Source organism: Notamacropus eugenii, chromosome 3 (assembly GCF_028372415.1).
Source record: "Notamacropus eugenii isolate mMacEug1 chromosome 3, mMacEug1.pri_v2, whole genome shotgun sequence".
NCBI classification, from domain to species: domain Eukaryota; kingdom Metazoa; phylum Chordata; class Mammalia; order Diprotodontia; family Macropodidae; genus Notamacropus; species Notamacropus eugenii.
The window spans coordinates 472937804-472958526 of record NC_092874.1 but is presented as its reverse complement, the minus strand read 5'-3'; the positions used below and the strand labels follow the sequence as shown (position 1 = coordinate 472958526).

Genomic DNA, 20723 nt, shown 5'->3' with positions numbered 1-20723 from the left:
TAGGTGCTTCATAAATGCTTGTTGTTGTTTTTTTCATGAAGGGCTTGGAAGCACCATTGAAGCTAAGATCTACAGCCCTAGAAAGAGGTGCTCTTTAGGAATATTCTCCTTTAAAGTTCCTGGAAAAAAAAGTACGTCTTATGAAATAAAGGTCAAAAATATAGTGTAGGCATGTCCTCTGGAAATATCGTGTGTGTGTGTGTGTGTGTGTGTGTGTGTGTGTGTGTGTGTTTCCCCTCCCACTCCCCCAGGAAGTGGAGCCTAACTGAATAAGGTCAAGGGAATGTTTAATTGGGAGATGAGTAGGAGAAAAAGAGGAAACCTTAAGAAATGAAAGTCTAGGTTATTTACAATCAAAAGACAGAAGGTGCTAGAGATGAGAGTTAACTTCTTTTGTCTTCACTATCAGCAATTAAACTCTGGATTTGAATGTTAATTGGTACTTAGATGAATTAGATAAGAATAACACTTTCCAGGAAAGAATGACTAAGATTGTTGTTGTTCAACCCTATCTGACTCTTTGGTGACCCTATGAACCACTAATATCCAGAGTTTTCTTGGAGTGGTTTGCTATATTGTTCTCCCGTGGATTAAGGCAAACAGAAGTTAAGTGACTTGCTCAGGGTCACACAGCTAATGTATGAGGCTGGATTCCCGACTGGTCTTCCTGACTCCAAGCCTGGTGCTCTCTCCACTGAGCCACCCAGCTGCCCCCTATGGCTAAGATAGTGTAGATAAAAGTCATGTCATATTTACGTATGGCCACATGCACTTTGAAACTTATTCAATATTCTAAATTGATATAAAATTTGAATCTATTGATTATAAAAATATACTACTGCCACCATTCACTCCCCTAAATAAAATTGGACTTTGCATCACAGGATTCATAACTGGAAAAACCCTGAGATAGCTTCATTCAACCCTGTCATTTTACAGGGGAAGAAACTGAAGCCTGGGGAGGTGAAATGAATTTCCAATTCAATAAACATTTATTAAGCACCTGCTGTGTGGCAAGTGTTGTGCTAAGTGCTGAACTGGCCAAGATCCCACACAGAGTATGTAATAGGGTCAGTGTTTAAATTCAGATCTTCTGCCTTCAAATCTAGGGGTCTTTCCATGACATCCCACTAATTCCTTAGTCTAAGAGCTCTGTTAAACTAGAAATGCCTAGTCTTTAGGCAGCTCTCAGGCAAATTTTTGTTGGCTTTTCACTGAAATGGATGATTTTGTTTGTTTATTTACTTGGTTACCAGCAAGAGTATATGTTCTTAATTTAGAGCTAAAAGAAACAATAAAAATTAGAATGGCCAGATATTATATAAGGGTAGGGCTGAAAAGACTGGTGAAAGTTTTCTGTCTCCAAAGTTTTGGGGGGCATGGAGTGAGATGGAGAGGGGGTGGACTATAAGAATATAGGAGATTGTCAGAAAAGAGCTGTCTTATTGGGGTTATAACCAAAGTGTTTATACCTAAGTTTAGTCTCTAATTGATGTGATAATCTAATTATTTCAAAAGGTTGTTTTATGTGGAAAAATTGGGACACAAATAACTACTGGTGGAACTGTGTGAACTGATCCAACCATTTTGGAGAGAGCAATCTAGAATTATGACCAGAGCTATAAAATTCTTTATGTACCCTCTTACCTAGCAATATCACTATTAGCCAAAGTGAACGGGGAAAAAGGGAAAGAACCCACATGTTCTAAAAATATTTGTAGCAGCTTTGTTTTCCTTTTGTTATGGTGAAGAAGTAGAAACCGAGAGGATGCCCATCATTAGGGACTGGCTGACCAAATTTTGGTATATGATTGTGATGGAATGCTACTGTGCTATGAGAAATGATGAGCAGGTTGATTTTAACATGGAAAAACTTGCAAGAAATAATGAACAGTGAAATGAGCAGAGCCACGGAATGTTGTATGCAGCAACAGCGGTATTGTTCAAAGAACAGCTGTGAACGACTAAGGTATTCTATTAGAAATATTTGAATCAACAACGAAGAACCTATGAAGGAAGATGCCATCCACCTTCGGAGAAAAAAACTGCTGAATACCAGTATGCATAGAAACCCCTATATACAGAAATACACATATTTATGTCAAATGTCTATATTTATCTATATGTAGACATGTATTTATGTGAAATGTTTATATTCATATACATATACGCATATTTATGTCAAATGTTTATATACACATATTCATGTCAAATGGTGGCCTTCTCTAGTGTGAGGGTGAGGGAGAAGAAGACAGCCTGGAACTGAATGTATTATTTTTTAAGAAAAAAAGGTGGAAAAAAGGAAGAAAAAAAGTCGTTTTAAATTCTCTACCAAAATGGCTAAGCTATTCTCCACAATACAACGATCCAAGATAATTCCAAATGACTCATAATGAAAAACGCTATTCACCTTCAGAAAAAAGAATTGATGGCGTCTGAATGCAGATTTTTTAGGTCTGTGTTCTTTTTACAAAATGGCTGCCATGGAAATATGTTTTGCCTGAGTGCACACGTATAATCTGTATCAAAGTGCTTGCTGCCTCAAAGAGGAGGGATGGAATTGAGGATTCAAAAATTATTTTTAAACATTAAAATGGTTTTTACAGGTAATCGAGAAAAATAAAAGCATCCTTTTCTAACCAAATAAAAGGAGAAAAAAAATTAATCCTGGGCCAAATGCAAACGACAGCCACCAGCCGGCCTACGCTGCTGCGGGAAGCCATTAAGTAGGCCTTTGTAAATTCCTACTCGGATTCTGAGATGAATCAATCCCTGCAGGGTAGGAGGCAGCCCTCAACCCCTTCCCACCAGGTTTTCTAGCCAGCATCTCCCTCCCTTATTGTTCTCTCTGATCAAGATTCACTGGGGTCAATAAACATCCAAAAGACCTAAGATTTCACTTATTCTAATAGAAGGTTTCCCAGGCCACTGAAAACAACCTTTCGCCCCCCCACCCCCACCCCCTTTCTATCATTGTGTATTGAGAATCTCCCAGTTTGGGGATCCTGAAATTTAAACCTAATTATACTTTAAATGTTTGCTTGCACCAATCAAGAAAAACAATTAGAGCAAATTTAGAGACCCTAAAGGCTTAGAAGTAAGAATAGGAAGGAAGAAGAATGGAAAAGCAAGACTTGCCTTAGGGAATAGGATGTTTCCAGATGATATGCTTTATAAGGAAGTTCAGGAAAGTCTATCCATTTTTCTATCCCCTAAAGAAGCTGAAAACTTAGTTTTATCCCACTGCCCGAAATCTTACCAACTGAATTCCGTTGGATAAATAAGCAGGCTCCTCAAACAATGTGGACACCAGCTGTGCCCAAGAAATAGGTGGGCTTTTCCACCTCATTCTCAAAGCTGATCCCCAGAACACATGCTGCTTTCCTCTGTCTCACGTAGCTCAACTCACTTGATTATCTTCAAACTTCTGACCAACAACACTTAATCTTAATGTGCGTAGTAAGGACAGCCCCGACCCTACTGGAAAAAAAAAATCTGGTGGTTTTTCACCTCACAATCTCACAAAATTAAAAAAAAAATCGAGACATTTTATACTCAAATAAAATCTCCAATATATTAATTCTACCAAACTATTAATTTCATCTCAGTGTAAGGGAAAATTCCACAATTTAGTGCGGTGGAAAAGGCATTGCCCAGAGTCAGGACTCATGTCCAAATCCCATCTTGGACACATTACCTGAATGGTCTTTGTCACTTAATCTATAAAATGAGGTTGGATTAAATGGGGGTCCCTTCTAGCTTTGGGGCCTCATATGATCCTGAACACACAGTTTTCCCAAAGTACAAAGGGCTGCCTGTTTTAACAGATTAGAAATCAAGGTACAGGAACATTGTGATTTTGCAAATTCCCAGAAGTTGCAGGTATCAGAGAGTTCTGACTCCAGGACTACCCCCACTCCCTTAGAATGTCAGAAAAGGGCATTTAGACCAAAACAGAGTTTTGGGAGTTCACAGGATTGAGTAACTTTTTAGAGCTTAAATATCTCAAGCGTCTACTGTATTTGTGGAGAAATTTCAGTTCCTAGAGGGTGTCTAAGTACAGATTTCCATACACAAACATCCCTGTGTTTCATTCAGGCACAATATTATAGCTAATAGATAATATAGAATCAAATTGATTTGAGAAAAAAAAATCCAAGGTAGTCCACTTAATTTTCATTCCCTGGTCTACTTTACCCTGAGAACACAAGTGTCCAGTTTGTTTTTTACCTGGGATGGGATTTCTTCTGGGAAGGAGGTCCCCAGGTCAATGCAGCACCCTTTCCGGCATCCTAATCTTAGGAAGCTCCCTGGGGCAGTGAGATGGCCACTCACTCTGCCAGTACAAGTCAGGGATGGGACTTGACCCCTTCGTTCTAAAGTCTACACTCCATCCACTACAACATTATCTTGCTAAATCTCCCTATTAGTTTAAGCCAAAGACTGGAATCTCACAAAATGTTTAAAATCTGAAGCAGACGTAGAGGCTAAAAAGGAAAAAGCCTTTAAGATTACAATCTTCAAAACGTGAAAGTTATGCTTTTCGAGTGGGACTCAATTAAAGCGTCCGCGAACAGGACAGACATAATGCCACCACCTTTACGGAATGTTTTCCAAATAAATTACCAAATTATAATATTTGAGCAGTAAAGCAGTATGCAAATTGGATTGCAAGTTTATAATCACATGTAACTAAAGCTTTCTGTTACTCATGAAATTCGAAATTTAGCCAGTTTTTAAAAAACTTTCTAAAATATATCACAAACTTCTTTACTGGCTATAGCAGACTATATGGAACATTATTCGGGGATTTCTTGAATTCTGTTAGGTTATAATGGTTTTAAGAACGATTGACTCCTAAATTCCCTGGTTTCCACTAACTCCCAAATAAAATCCCTCTTTCTGTAGGAAGAACCCCGTCTTAGTTCTAGCGCTTTCCCTCCGCTAATTACATATTTGTGCTGTATATGGCTTGTTTGTATATATTTGTTTGCATGTTGACTCCTTTAGAAAGTGAGCTCCTTGAGGGGAAAGGCTGTTTTTGCCTTTTTGAATCCCCAGGGTTTAGCACATTTTTGTATCCCCAGTTGCTTGCACATCAAGTACTTGATATTATCTGTTGAGGTATGAAATTCATGGGCGCTAAAGGCCAGAAGCTGCTCTACATTTTGAGCTAATTTCTCTTATGTGACCACTCTGCCAGTCCCCCAACTGCTTTCTGACTACCTTTCATATGGCTTAATCCTAACATGCTGTGAATTTTAAAGATAGTTTATTTAGAATTGTCTTAGAGTATCCCACAAAAATGTTTTCTAAAATGCAGAAACTTGGGCTGCCTGAGCTTTGAGACGTCAAGCTTGGTGTCTCAAGCATCTACCCCTTGGATGTTTTGGATGGGTGGGGTTCTTGAAAACCTAAATGGTGTAATTGCTTATACTTTGAGGACCCACCCATATATCCCAAAATGCAAATCTAAACCTGAGGGAGGAAAAAATCCGTGTCGTATCACCCCACTCCTCTCCGCGCCCCCCCCCCCCCCGTCCCCTCTCCCCCACCCCGCCCCATGTCTAGCTCCTCTAAATTGATTTATGCCCGTTGCAGTGGATGCGGTCCATGTTAAAGAATTTTAACCATTTTAACACGGGAGGACTTTTAAAGTAAGACTTCAAGCACCCGGGATTCCCTGAGTGTTCCTAAGGGGCCACAGAACAGAAAGACCAGAGACTTTTAATACTGCTTTATTAATAACATAACACTGAACATCAATACAATCAAACTTGCTTAGTTATTACATTTAATTTCAACATATAAAGTCTTACAACAATTTTTCAATCACTGGAGTCCACAAAGATTTTAAGAGTCCATTCATTTTCTTTCTCTCTGATGTGGTAGCAGTTGCCTCTTCCATTCTTCTGGTTCCACTTCCAAGGCAGATTTCTCTGTATTCTTCATACTTGCCCATCTTAGCTACAGTAGAGCAGTCCATTACATTAATTAATTAACTTAAACCATCCCCCTTAAATTAGACATTTAAATTGACTCCAAGTTTTTTACAATTATAATATCACGAACATTTTTTATAAGTTTTTTTTGTAAAAAATAATACTTTTGAGAGTATGTGGCGAGGCTGACTTTCACATTTCAAAGTAAAAAAAGCTGTGTGAGATGAAGCTATTTTTATTCAAACACTACTACTTCAAATGAACACAGCATATGCGAAAATGCCTTGGATTCATGAATGAGAAAATGTTTCCAGCTGTTGACCCCCTACGCACTTTCCAAATGATAATTCCTTACTCGGAGGTGCTTTTTCTTCCATGAACTATTTACAGGATGACAAGTGAGGGAACAGTCACCTCACTTTATGTGCCTTTTTTCTAAAAGGGAAGAGAGAGGACTTTCTAGGTGTCCAGTCTCTAAGTTAAAAATCTCTGGCTAAGTTGCAGTTTTCACATTTTCCGTCGGCCTCTAAAAGACCTACGGGAAAAGTGACCTAAAAGGAACTACACAAAATGAACAAAAGGGCTCTTAGTCCTCATTGCGAAAAATCAAGACCGTTCTTTACCCGTCAATCAGCAATAATGAACTTTCCAAGATTTGAAGCTCACTGTACCAGCATTTGTAACCCACGCGGACCATAACACTTAGGATTCGGTCAGACCCAAGTCTTCAGATTTCCAACCTGCAACACTTCATCTCAATGTACATACTAAGGACAGCCCGGACTCCACTGGAAAAAAAAAAAGAAATCTGGTGACTTTTCACCTCACAATCTTACAAAATGAGAAAAATCCAAAGACATTTTATATTCAAATAAAATTTCCAATATATTAATTCTTCCTTTTACGGTTTTCACTAAGGTAACACTAAGTTTTGGCAAAACAGTTTAAACACGGTTTTAAAAGACCATTATCACAAATTTTAAACCAGACGCTTGAGAGGGTCAAATTGGAGCACAAGGAAAATTACTTTCTCGTTGAACAGACCAATTTTCACAATCCTACCACTATGACATTGCTTCTACGGCTACCGCGAAATAAGCAGAAAGAGAAAACATAGATCAGCTTCACATTTTGCCACAGAAAAAACCACAAGTCTGTTCCCTCTCGGCACGGATCACACGGACGGGGGCAGCCCGAGAGCCGGCGCCAGCGGGCGCCTGGGGACGGGCGGCGGGCCGGGCCGGCGGCTCAGGCCAGGGAGCGGCTCCGGGAGCGCACCACGTCGTCCAGGCGCGGCTCGAAGTTGCTGGTGGCGATGCGCAGCAGGGCGTGCAGGTGCTCCTCCGAGCTGAGGCTGGTGAGGCGGCTCTGGTGCCGCAGGAGGTAGCTGTACGCCTTGTCGGAGATGATGGTGCTGTCGAAGAGCGAGGCGGCGCGGAAGGTGACCGCCTGCAGCTCGGTGTAGCAGCCGGGCGGCAGCCCCGCGTAGAAGGAGCCCAGGTTCTCCTCGCGGAACTCGCAGAGCAGGGTGGAGCTGGACTTCATGCGGATCAGCTCCTCCTGGATGTGCAGCGGCGCGTTCTCCACCGGGAAGCTGAAGGGGTCGGCGAACATGTCGAGGTCGCGCTTGACGGCGCACAGGTCCTCGAACTGCTTCTGCAGGCGGGCGTGCAGGCGCGCCAGCCCCTCCTGGTAGCGGTGGGAGGCCAGCACCTCGCGGACCGCCTGGCCCTGGTGGTCCAGCTCGCTGCACAGCTCGCGGCTGGCCGGGAAGAGCGTGAGGTCCCCGGCGCTGAGGTGCGCCCGCAGCAGCTGCAGCTTGTCGGAGAAGGCGCAGACGTGCTCCATGACGGTGAAGGCGAAGGTGCCGGGCACGCGCAGCTCGCGGGCCAGCTCGGCCAGGTGCGCCTGCATGTCCACCAGGAAGCTCATGTCGCACAGCCAGTCGGGGTCCTGCAGGGGGTCGCGCAGCGCGTTGTTGGGGGGCACGCCCGTCTCGGCCAGGAAGGCCTCGAGCTCGCGGCGCAGGGAGAAGACGCGCTTGAGGGCCTTGCCGCAGCGCAGCCAGCTGGACAGGCAGAGCAGGCTGACCTCGCCGCCGTGGTGCAGCTCGGCCTCCTCCATCAGCATCTTCAGCCCCAGGGTGCGCACGCCGCGGGTGCGCAGCAGCGCCAGCCAGCCGGCCACGGCGTCCACCACCCCGCCCACGTCCAGCTCGCGCGAGCCCAGCTGCTCCAGGTGCAGCAGGCCGGCGCAGTGCGGCAGCGGCGCGCTCCCGCACAGGTTGCCGCGGGCGCGCGCCGCGTGCTCCTGCAGCAGCTGCACCAAGCCGCAGTCCTCCGCGCAGATCCAGCCCGAGCCGGTGGACGCCACGCCCACCAGCTTGTCCCAGGACAGCCCGGCGCGCGCCATGGCCTCGGCGATGGCGTGGTGGACGTGCGTCACGGCCGGCTGGCCCGTCAGGTTGACCACGGTCAGCAGCTCCTCGTCCACCTCGTAGTCCTGGTCCACGCCGCGCACGAAGACGAGCAGGCGGGCGTCGGTGCCCACGAACCCCTGGTCATCGAGCGCCAGCGAGTAGGCCTGGAAGGCGGCGCTGCGGGCCACCAGCTGCGCGTGCAGGTTGCGGGCCAGCGCCAGGTTCTTCTGCGCCATGCTCTCGGCGCTCAGGTCGACATCGTCGAGCAGGCGGCAGTGCTCGGGCAGCGCCTCGCGCAGCACGGCGTCCAGGCAGCGGCGCACCAGCGGCCCGTCGGCCCAGGGCCGGCCGTGCAGCGCCAGCAGGTGCGCCACGCCCAGGCTGGCGCGCACCGCCCTCTCCTCGCGGGACAGCGCGGCGGCCGCGTGCGCGTCCCCGCGGCGCAGCCGCTCCACCAGCGCGGCGCGCTCCCCGCCGGCCGCGTAGGCCTCGTAGTGCTCGTGCTCGGCCTCGTAGTGGCGCCGCACGTCGCGCTCGCGGGTGGCCACGATGGGGCGGCGGCACACCAGGCACTCGGCGCCTTCCCCGTCGTCCCGCTCCACCACCAGGTACCGCTGGGTCCACTCGTTCCGGAACACGTGCTGCTCGTCGGGCTCGGCGCGGCGCCTCTTCGGGGTGGCCCACATCTTGGAGAAAGCCATGGCTGGCAGCGAGCGGCGAGTCGCGAGGAGCGAAGGCGAGAGAGGGAGAGCTAGGAGAGGAGAACTCTTCTCTTCCGAGTCCGCCGTCGAATTGAGGGGCAGCGCGCTCCGCAGCCGCCTAAAAGACCCTCGGCAAGGCCCGCCGCCCTCCTCTGATTGGCTGCGCCGCGTGGCGATTTTTTTCCTTTGGAGAGCGGCGACGGGCCAATGGCACCGCGCCGGGGGGGGCGCCCGCTCGGCGGCTCGGCCAATGGCGAGAGGAGCGAGGCGGTCCCTTGATCTTCTCCGCATCTGGGGGGGGATCACGAGACCGTGCCCGACAGCGATAGGCATCTGAGGGGTCCAATGGGCACCCTGTTTCTACCGCCGCAGAGGGAAGGCCCTTCAGACCTAGAGCGGAGGATGAGGATAATCGGGGAAGGGGGAATGTGACCGAACTGGAGGAGGTGATTGGCTGAGAGACGCGTTTACTCTTGCGGATCTGCCTGGCACCCCAAACTTGGCGCAGAGGATTGGCTGACAGGGGCAGTCATTTGCATGGGGCGGCCGGGGAGGCAAAGAGAAGCTGGAGTGATTGGCTGACAGAAGTTGGTTTGCATAGATCTGCCTGGTTTCCTGGAGGAGGCTTCAGGGATTGGTTGCAAGGGGCCTTTTTTTTTTTTTTGGCTTGGATCGGCCTAGTACTGGAAGCTGCTACGGCGGTGATTGGCTGACGGGGCGTTCATTTGCATGGGTCTGCCTAGCTCCCACACAGCGACCGCCGTGATTGGACGAGAGGGGTGTTGCTGAGCGGCTTGGTGCCGGGCAAGTTTTGGCCGCTGCCGTCATGTCCCTGGTGGCGGGGGTAATTAGGCGTCTGGATGAAAAGGTCGTGAACCGCATCGCCGCGGGGGAGGTCATCCAGCGTCCCGCCAACGCCATCAAGGAGATGATAGAGAACTGGTAACTGGGGCAGTGGGGGATGGCGAGGGGCCCAACTTCGCCCAGGGCGGGGGGAGGGGAGGAAGAGAAACTTGCCGCAGTGACTCCCCAGTGCGCAGGCGCAAGATCGCTCCCGCCCAAACTTTGGCGCCTGCAGTTTGCTCGCACGTGCTAGCTGCGGGGCATCGGGGCGCTGAGCCCGGGGCGAGGGTAACCCTCCCCGTGCCCGCCACCCGCAAAAGCAGCACTTCGGAAACCCGTGGATCTCTAAGCGCTTCTTCAGGGCCGCCCTCCCGTGCCTCCACTTCCCCTTAGAAGGGGCAACGTCTGCGACCTGCAGGGGGCGCTGGCCACCTCGGGGGGCCCTAGCTAGGCCTCACCCAGAGGGGCCCTTCAGGCCCGCCCCGGAGCAGCCCTGGGCTGGCATGGCCCCCACCCCCACCCCAGCGCCTGCCTGCGCTTCTGGGGCCGAGCTAGGCTTCGAGGCCCCCCCAGAGCCCTGCACAGACCGAGGCGTGGGGGGCTGAGGTCCGGGCTTTGCCCACTGCGGGTGGTACCCCTGCCTGGAAGGATGCCCCAAAGGGGGAAGGGCAGCAGCAAGTTCTGCCCCTTGGAAAACGCTAAGATGCCCCCCCAGGTAGGGACTGCTTGCTCCAGCGCCCTCCCCCTGGGGAAGGCGGACTGACTCACACGGCTACACACGTGTGGTCATAGGCATGTCATAGGCATGCAGTGAAGGAACAGGCAAGGGAGCCAAACCCCACGAGCAGCTTGTCTTCCTCTCGAGGTCTCTCTTTTCCCTTGTCCTCCCCTGTTCCTGCTCACTGAGAAGGCAAGCAGGGTCGTATGGGTTACACACGTGGACTCATACAGAACATTCATGTTGGTCATGCAGGGAAAGGAAACCTGGGCACGAAGAGAAGAACCCTGAGTAACAGGTTACCTTTCTCTCCATTGTCTCTGTTTTCCTTTCTGCTCTCCTCCCTTGTTCATACTACATGAACCCTCCTCACTGAGCAGGCAAGCAGTTTAATATAGATTATACATGTGTAGTCATACAGAACATTCATAATAGTCATTTGGTGAAAGAAAATATACACAGGAGAACAAAAACCCTGAGTTACAGGTTATCTTTCTTTCCATTGTCTCTGTTTTCCTCTCTGCTATCCTCCTCTATTCATACTGCCTGAACTGGGAAGGCAATCAGTTTCATATAGGTTATACATGTGTAGTCTACAGAACATTCATAATAGTGATATAGTGGTCATGTAGTGAAAGAAAACATAGACAGGAAAGTAGAAATCCTGAGTAACAGGTTATCTTTCTCTCCATTGTCTCTGTTTTCCTTTCTGCTCTCGTCCCCTGTTCATACTGCCTGTATTTTCCTCACTGAGAAGCTAAGCAGTTTCATATAGGTTATACACGTGTAGTCATACAAAACATTCATTATAGTCATGTAGTGGTCATGTAGTGAAAGAAAACATAGACAGGAAAGTAAAAACCCTGACTAACAGGTTATCTTTCTTTCCATTGTCTCTGTTTTCCTTTTTACTTTCCTCCCTTGCTCATACTGCCCGTAATCTCCTCACTGACAAGGCAAGCAGTTTAATATAGGTTATACACGTGTAGTCATACAAAGCATTCATAATAGTCATGTAGTGAAAGAAAACATAGACAGCAAAATAAAAACCCTGAGTAACAGGTGATCTTTCTTTCTATTGTCTGTTTTCCTTTCTGCTCTCCTCCCCGGTTCATACTGCCTGTATTTTCCTCACCGAGAAGCCAACCAGTTTCATATAGGTTATACATGTGTAATCATACAAAACAGTCATCATAATAGTCATGTAATAAAGGAAAACATACACAAGAAAATAAAAACTCCAAGTTACAGGTTTTCTTTCTTTCCATTGTCTCTGCTTTCCTTTCTGCTCTCCTCCCCTGTTCATACTGCTAGTATTTTCCTCACCGAGAAACCAAGCAGTTTCATATAGTTTATACATGTGTAGTCATACAAAACAGTCGTAATAGTCATGTAGTAAAAGAAAATATAGACAAGAAAATAAAAACCCTGAGTAGCAAATTTTCTTTCTTTCATTGTCTCTGTTTTCCTTTCTGCTCTCCTCCCTTGTTCGTATTGCCTGTATTCTCCTCACTGAGAAGGCAAGCAGTTTAGTATGGGTTATACATGTGTAGTCATACAAAACATTCATAATACTCATGTAGTGAAAGAAAACATGGACAGGAAAATTCAATTGCTGAGTAACAGGTTATCTTTCTTTCCATCATCTCTGTCTGCATTCTGCTCTCCTCCCCTGTTCATACTGCCTGTATTTTCCTCACCGAGAAACCAAGCAGTTTCATATAATTTATACATGTGTAGTCATACAAAACAGCCGTAATAGTCATGTAGTAAAAGAAAACATGGACCAGAAAATAAAAACCCTGAGTAATAGGTTATCTTTCTTTCCATTGTCTCTGTTTTCCTTTCTGCTCTCCTCCCCTGTTCATACTGCCTTTATTTTCCTCACTGAGAAGCTAAGCAGTTTTATATAGGTTATACACGTGTAGTCATACAAAACATTCATAATAGTCATGTAACAAAATAAAACATAGACAAGAAAAATAAAAACCCTGAGTAACAGGTTATCTTTCTTTCCATTGTTTGTTTTCCTTTCTGCTCTCCTCCCCTGTTGATACTGCCTGTATTTTCCTCACCGAGAAGACAACCAATTTCATATAGGTTATACATGTGTAGTCATACAAAACAGTCGTAATACTCATGTAGTAAAAGAAAACATAGACAAGAAAATAAAAACCCTAAGTTACAGGTTTTCTTTCTTTCCATTGTCTCTGTTTTCCTTTCTGCTCTCCTCCCTTGTTCCTACTGCCTGTACTCTCCTCACCGAGAAGACAAGCAATTTCATATAGGTTACACATGTATAGTCATACAGAACATTCATGATAGTAATGTAGTGGTCACGTAGGGAAAGAAGACATAGACAGGAAAATACAGTCGATGAATAACAGGTTATCTTTCTTTCCTTCATCTCTGTCTGCATTCTGCTCTCCTCCTCTGTTCATACAGCCTAAACCCTCCCCACTGAGGAGGCAAGCAATTTCATATGGGTTATACATGTGTAGTCATCCAGAATGTTCATAATAGTCATGGAGTGAAAGAAAACATGGACAGGAAAGCAAAAACCCTGAGTAGCAGATTTTCTTTCTTTCCATTGATTGTTTTCCTTTCTGCTCTCCTTCCTTGTTCATACTGCCTGTACTCTCCTCACTGAGAAGAGAAATAGTTTAATATAGGTTATACATGTGTAGTCATACAAAACATTCATTATAGTCATGTAGTGGTCATGTAGTGAAAGAAAACATAGACAGGAAAATAAAAACCGTGAGTTACACATTATCTTTCTCTCCATTGTCTCTGTTTTCCTCTCTGCTCTGCTCCCCTGTTCATACTGCCTGAACCCTCCTCACTGAGCAGGCAAGCAGTTCCATATAGGTTATACATATGTAGTCCTACAAAACAGTCTTAATAGTCATGTAGTAAAAGAAAACGTAGACAAGAAAATAAAAATCCTGAGTTACAGGTTTTCTTTCTTTCCATTGTCTCTGTTTTCCTTTCTGCTCTCCTCTTTTTTTCCTACTGCCTATACTCTCCTCTCCGAGAAGATAAGCAGTTTAATATAGGTTATACATGTGTAGTCATAGGGAACATTCACAATAGTCATGTAGTGGTCATGTAGTGAAAGAAAACGTAGACAGGAAAGTAAAAACCCTGAGTAGCAGGTTATCTTTCTTTCCACTGTCTGTTTTCCTTTCTGCTCTCCTTCCCTGTTCATACTGCCTGTATTTTCCTGACTGAGAAGCTAAACAGTTTCATATAGGTTATACATGTGTAGTCATACAAAACATTCACAGTAGTCATGTAGTGGTCATGTACTGAAAGAAAACATAGACAGGAAAATAAAAACCGGGAGTAACAGGTTATCTTTCTTTCCATTGTCTGTTTTCCTTTCTGCTCTCCTTCCCTGATCATACTGCCTGTATTTTCCTCACCGAGAAGCCAAGCAGTTTCATATAGGTTACAGATGTGTTGTCACACAGAACATTCATAATAGTCATGTAGTTAAAGAAAACATAGACAAGAAAATAAAAACCCTGAGTAGCAATTTTATTTCTTTCATTGTCTCTCTTTTCCTTTCTGCTCTCCTCCCTTGTTCATACTGCCTGTACTCTCCTCACTGAGAAGAGAAATAGTTTAATATAGGTTATACATGTGTAGTCATACAAAACATTCATAATACTCATGTAGTGAAAGAAAACATGGACAGGAAAATTCAATTCCTGAGTAACAGTTTGTCTTTCTTTCCATCATCTTTGTATGCATTTTACTCTCCTACTCTGTTCATATTGCCTGAATCCTCCTCACTGAGAAGGCAATCAGTTTCATATAGGTTATACATGTGTAGTCATACGAAACATTCATTATAGTCAAGTAGTGGTTATGTAGTGAAAGAAAACATACACAGGAAAATAAAAACCCTGAGTAACAAGTTATCTTTCTTTCCATTGTCTGTTTTCCTTTCTGTTCTCCTCCCCTGTTCATACTGCCTGTATTTTCCTCACCGAGAAGCCAAGCAGTTTCATATAGGTTACACATGTGTAGTCACACAGAACATTCATAATACTCATGTAGTGAAAGAAAACATGGACAGGAAAATTCAATTCCTGAGTAACAGGTTATCTTTCTTTCCATCATCTCTGTCTGCATTCTGCTCTCTTCCCCTGTTCATACTGCCTGTATTTTCCCCACCGAGAAGCCAAGCAGTTTCATATAGTTTATACATGTGTAGTCATACAAAACAGTTGTAATAGTCATGTAGTAAAAGAAAACATAAACAGGAAAATAAAAACCTGGAGTAGCAGGTTTTCTTTCTTTCCCTTGTCTCTGTTTTCCTTTCTGCTCTCCTCCCCTGTTCATACTGCCTTTATTTTCCTCACTGAGAAGCTAAGCAGTTTCTTATAGGTTATACACGTGTAGTCATACAAAACATTCATAATAGTCATGTAATAAAATAAAACATAGACAAGAAAATAAAAACCCTGAGTAACAGGTTATCTTTCTTTCCATTGTCTCTCTTTTCCTTTCTCCTCCCCTCTTCATACAGCCTGAATTTTCCTCCCTGAGAAGGCAATCAGTTTAATATAGGTTATACATGTGTAGTCATACTGAACGTTCATAATAGTCATATGGTGGTCATGTAGTGAAAGAAAACATACACAGGAAAATAAAAACCCTGAGTAACAGGTTATCTTTCTTTCTATTGTCTCTGTTTTCCTTTCTGCTTTCCTCCCTTGTTCATACTGCCTGTACTCTCCTCACTGACAAGGCAAGCAGTTCAATATGGGTTATACATGTCTATTCATACAAAACATTCATAATAGTCATGTAATAAAATAAAACATAGACAAGAAAATAAAAACCGTGAGTAACAGATTATCTTTCTTTCCATTGTCTCTCTTTTCCTTTCTCCTCCCCTGTTCATACAGCCTGAACCCTCCTCACTGGGAAGGCAATCAGTTTAGTATAGGTTATACATGTGTAGTCATACAGAACATTCATAATAGTCATGTAGTGGTCATGTAGCGAAACAAAACATGGCCAGGAGGAGAAAAACCCTGAGTAACAGGTTATCTTTCTTTCCATTGTCTGTTTTCCTTTCTGCTCTCCTCCCCTATTCATACGGCTTGTATTTTCCTCACCGAGAAGCTAAGCAGTTTCGTATAGGTTATACATGTGTAATCATACAGAACAGTCGTAATAGTCATGTAGTAAAGGAAACATAGACAAGAAAATAAAAACCCTGAGTAACAGGTTATCTTTCTTTGCATTGTCTGTTTTCCTTTCTGCTCTCCTCCCCTATTCATACTGCTTGTATTTTCCTCACCGAGAAGCCAAGCAGTTTTATATAGGTTATACATGTGTAATCATACAGAACAGTCGTAATAGTCATGTAGTAAAGGAAAACATAGATAAGAAAATAAAAACCCTGAGTAACAGGTTATCTTTCTTTCCATTGTCTGTTTTCCTTTATTCTCTCGTCCCCTGTACTGCTTGTATTTTCCTCACTGAGAAGCCAAGCAGTTTAATATAGGTTATACATATGTAGTCAGACAAAATATTCATAATAGTCATGTAGTGAAAGAAAACATGGACAGGAAAATTCAATTCCTGAGTAACAGGTTATCTTTCTTTCCATTGTCTGTTTTCCTTTCTGCTTTCCTCCCCTTTTCATACTGCTAGTATTTTCCTCACTGAGAAGCTAAGCAGTTTCATATAGGTTACACATGTATAGTCATACAAAACATTCATAATAGTCATATAGTAAAAGAGAACACAGACAAGAAAATAAAAACCCCGAGTTACAGGTTTTCTTTCTTTCCCTTGTCCCTGTTTTCCTTTCTGCTCTCCTCCCTTGTTCATACTGCCTGTATTCTCCTCACTGAGAAGGCAAGCAGTTTAATACAGGTTATACATGTGTAGTCATACAAAACATTCTTAATACTCATGTAGTGAAAGAAAACATGGATAGGAAAATTCAATTCCTGAGTAACAGGTTATCTTTCTTTCCATCATCTCTGTCTGCATTCTGCTCTCCTCCCCTGTTCATAGTGCCTGTATTTTCCTTACCGAGAAGCCAAGCAGTTTCATATAGTTTATACATGTGTAGTCATACAAAACAGTTGTAATAGTCATGTAGTGAAAGAAAACATAGACAGCAAAATAAAAACCCTGAGTAGCAGGTTTTCTTTCTTTCTATTGTCTGTGTTTTCCTTTCTGCTTTCCTCCCTTGTTCATACTGCCTGTACTCTCCTCACTGACAAGGCAAGCAGTTTAATATGGGTTATACATGTGTATTCATACAAAACATTCATAATTGTCATATAGTGGAAGAAAACATAGACAGGAAAATAAAAACCCTGAGTAACAGGTTATCTTTCTTTCCATTGTCTCTGTTTTCCTTTCTGCTCTCTTCCCCTTTTCATACTGCTAGTATTTTCCTCACCGAGAAGCTAAGCAGTTTCATATAGGTTACACATGTGCAGTCATACAGAACATTCATAATAGTCATGTAGTAAAAGAGAACATAGACAAGAAAATAAAAATCCCGAGTTACAGGTTTTCTTTCTTTCCCTTGTCTGTGTTTTCCTTTCTGCTCTCCTCCCTTGTTCATACTGCCTGTATTCTCCTCACTGAGAAGGCAAGCAGTTTAATACGGGTTATACGTGTGTAGTCATACAAAACATTCATAATACTCATGTAGTGAAAGTAAACATGGACAGGAAAATTCAATTCCTGAGTAACAGGTTATCTTTCTTTCCATCATCTTTCTCTGTATTCTGCTGTCCTCCCCTGTTCATAGTGCCTGTATTTTCCTCACCGAGAAGCCAAGCAATTTTATATAGTTTATACATGTGTAGTCATATAAAACAGTCGTAATAGTCATGCAGTAAAAGAAAACATAAACAGGAAAATAAAAACCCTGAGTAGCAGGTTATCTCTGTTTTCCTTTCTGCTCTCCTCTCTTGTTCATACTGCCTGTATTCTCCTCACTGAACAGGCAAGGAGTTTTATATGGATTATACATGTGTAGTCATAGAAAACATTCATAATAGTTATGTAGTGAAAGAAAACAAAGACAGGAAAGTAAAAACCCTGAGTAACAGGTTATCTTTCTTTCCAATGTCTCTGTTTTCCTTTCTGCTCTCCTCCCCTGTTCATACTGCCTGTATTTTCCTCACTGAGAAGGCAAGCAGCTTAATACAGGTTATACATGTGTAGTCATACAGAACAGTCATAATAGTCATGTAGTGGTCATTTAGTGACAGAAAACATGGACTGGAAGAGAAAATCCCTGAGTAACAGGTTATCTTTCTTTCCATTGTCTCTGTTTTCCTTTCTGCTTTCCTCCCTTTTTCCTACTGCCTGTACTCTCCTCACTGAGAAGGCAAGCAGTTTAATGTAGGTTATACATGTGTAATCATACAGAACAGTCGTAATAGTCATGTAGTGGTCATTTAGTGACAGAAAACATGAACTGGAAGAGAAAATCCCTGAGTAACAGGTTATCTTTCTTTCCATTGTCTCTGTTTTCCTTTCTGCTTTCCTCCCTTTTTCCTACTGCCTGTACTCTCCTCACTGAGAAGGCAAGCAGTTTAATATGGGTTATACATATATAGTCATACAAAACATTCATAATAGTCATGTAGTGAAAGCAAACATAGGCAGGAAAATAAAAAGAGTGAGTAACAGGTTTTCTTTCTTTCCATTGTCTCTCTTTTCCTTTCTGCTCTCCCTGCCCTGTTCATACTGCGTGTATTTTCATCACTGAGAAGCCAAGCAATTTCATGTAGGTTATACATGTGTAGTCATACAGAACATTCATAATAGTCATGTAGTGAAAGAAAACACAGACAAGAAAAAGTGCCTGAGTGACAGGTTATCTTTTTATCCATGATCTCTGTCTGCATTCTCCTCTCCTCCCCTGTTCGTGCTGCTTGGCCAGATTTTTTAAGAAGAATGCTTATTGGAAAAAATAGGTCTATAGAGCCGTGCATGTGTCTGTACTTACATACCTATAGATATTTTTCTTAGAGCATTTTGCTTTCTGCCATGGAGGTTGGGGAATGAATAAAGTTTCTTATGAGAAATAGGCAAATAAAATCGTGAGGAAAATGTCTGTGGGGAGATGCTTCATACCCAGTTCAGGACCTGATTTGGACCTTCTCTTAAATTGCATGTATGTTGCTCTTAGTATCAGTTAGAAGAAAGTGCACATTTTTTATGATCTGGAAGTCAGATGACTAAATTTGGAGATGAAAACCCACTGTTCATGCTTTATGGACTGTAACTAGATGTATCAGCATAAGTAATGAACTTTCTTGTTTTGATTACCTGACTCAGATGTCTTTATACTGATTAGAGTTCGCCTTTTGTCCTTGCCAGCTTGGATGCCAAAGCCACAAGTATTCAGGTGACTGTTAAAGAGGGAGGCCTCAAACTGATTCAGATTCAAGACAATGGTACTGGAATTCGGGTGAGCAAAATTCCATGTTTGACTCAAGCCAAAGCAAAGAGATTAAAGGAAAGTTTCAAATCTTTTTGTTCTGGAAATTGGGCTTTTGTCAGTGAAACACACCTGAAAATATGTCCATTTTAAAACTGTACAAACCAAGAATTTTCTTTGGGATGAAATATTTTAAAAGTGCAATCCAGCATCTTTAGAATGATGATGAACATGTTTCATTCGCTGTCCTTTGTCTGCCCCCTTGCTCCCTTTTATAATCGTGTAGAAAGAAGACCTGGATATTGTATGTGAGCGGTTCACTACAAGTAAGCTGCAGTCATTTGAAGATCTAGCTTGCATTTCTACCTATGGTTTTCGGGGGGAGGTAAGTTGAAAAGTGGGAGAACTGGGAATTCTGCTGCTCTCATGGTTATTCCATGCAGAGATCATTCTCTCTTGTATTCGTTTAATGTGTATAGAACTCCTTTGAAATCTTGAGTCATTCAAGATGGAGGATTTGTGTAGATTCCTGGAATGTTGCCGCATTTTTCTGTAGGCCCAACGTACCCTGGGAATCTGATGGAATGGAAGAGGAAGTGGGTCTGCCTCGGGGAGCAGGTTATGTTGGCCTGAGCAGCTGCTTCTTGGGAGAAGAGCCCTTTTTTTAAACCTCAGTTTCCTTCTCTTTAGGAAGATGGGATTGAATGACATGTTCAGAGCTCCCTTCTCATTCCTTTGTTGACTGCTTCTCCTTCTCTCTTTCCGTCCATCACTGGATGTAACTGACTTGGCTTTAGACATGCAGGTGGTCCGAGTCTGTTTATGGCCTTAAACTCTGTGGTAGCCCCCTCTGGAAAAGCTCAACACTTTCACTGCATTCGTGGCTTTAAAAACCAATTCTTTTTTATCATGAACTTAATAAACATCAAGATTTCCATATTCAAAGAACACAGATATTACATCTGAAACCACAAATCACCATTTTGTACACATTTTGTCCTTTTAAATATGTATTTAATTTAACACCACAGTACTAGCCCTGCCCTCATTGGCTGTGTCTCCTGCTGAATTTCTAGCTGTTGTCTTCTGGGCCTCTTTGTGTTGCTTTGATGATCTTTTCTGCCACTCTCTAGCTGTTCATTCTAACAACTCACCCTCCCTCCCCTGCGGCAAATAAATATAACCACAGTGGATTCACTCATTGTATGTGTGTGTGTACCTGGAGTCCATCAGCTCCTCACCGTGCTCTGGGAAGTGCCCTGAATCACTGGCCTCCTGACCATTGATCAAGTTTTTTCAGTCTTTCAGAGTTGTTTCCCTGACGTTATCCTAGTCATCATATACCTCATGTTCCAGGTGTACATCCTCTCACACAAATCTTCCCAGGTGTCTCTGAAACCATCCCTTGTGTCATTTCTAAGTGCATAGGAAGGTTCCTCCATTTTTGTGATGTGTTCAGCCATGTCCTGATAGATGGGCACCCCATTTGTTTCTCATTGTATGCTATAACAAAGATAATCGCTCCAGTATTTTTGTACCTGTTGCTTCATTTTCTTTTATTTTTTAAAAAAAAAAATCTCTGGGCTAGAAGGCTTGTAGTGATCCTAGTGGATCAGAAGGCATGCCTGTTTGAGTGTCCTTGTTCCTGAGGTGCCACCCA

General features: G+C 43.7%; 2 protein-coding genes across 4 annotated transcripts in view; one reads left to right on the top strand and one right to left on the bottom strand.

The window, feature by feature from the left end:
• Positions 1-7190: 7190 nt before the first annotated feature.
• On the bottom strand, positions 7191-9395 carry EPM2AIP1 (EPM2A interacting protein 1). The gene has a single exon (XM_072650704.1). The coding sequence runs from the start codon at positions 9393-9395 to the stop codon at positions 7191-7193; it is 2205 nt and encodes a 734-aa protein (XP_072506805.1).
• A 142-nt stretch (positions 9396-9537) lies between these two features.
• MLH1 (mutL homolog 1) overlaps positions 9538-20723 on the top strand; it is a 60586-nt gene continuing 49400 nt past the window's right edge. For all 3 annotated transcript variants that reach the window (XR_011964821.1, XM_072598907.1, XM_072598906.1), the window contains exons 1-3: positions 9538-10004; positions 19003-19093; positions 19350-19448. Coding sequence is in view for 2 of the 3 variants with exons in the window: in XM_072598907.1 (XP_072455008.1) it covers positions 9889-10004; positions 19003-19093; positions 19350-19448 (306 nt within the window). In the remaining variant the exon portion in view is untranslated. The remainder of the gene's footprint in view (positions 10005-19002; positions 19094-19349; positions 19449-20723) is intronic.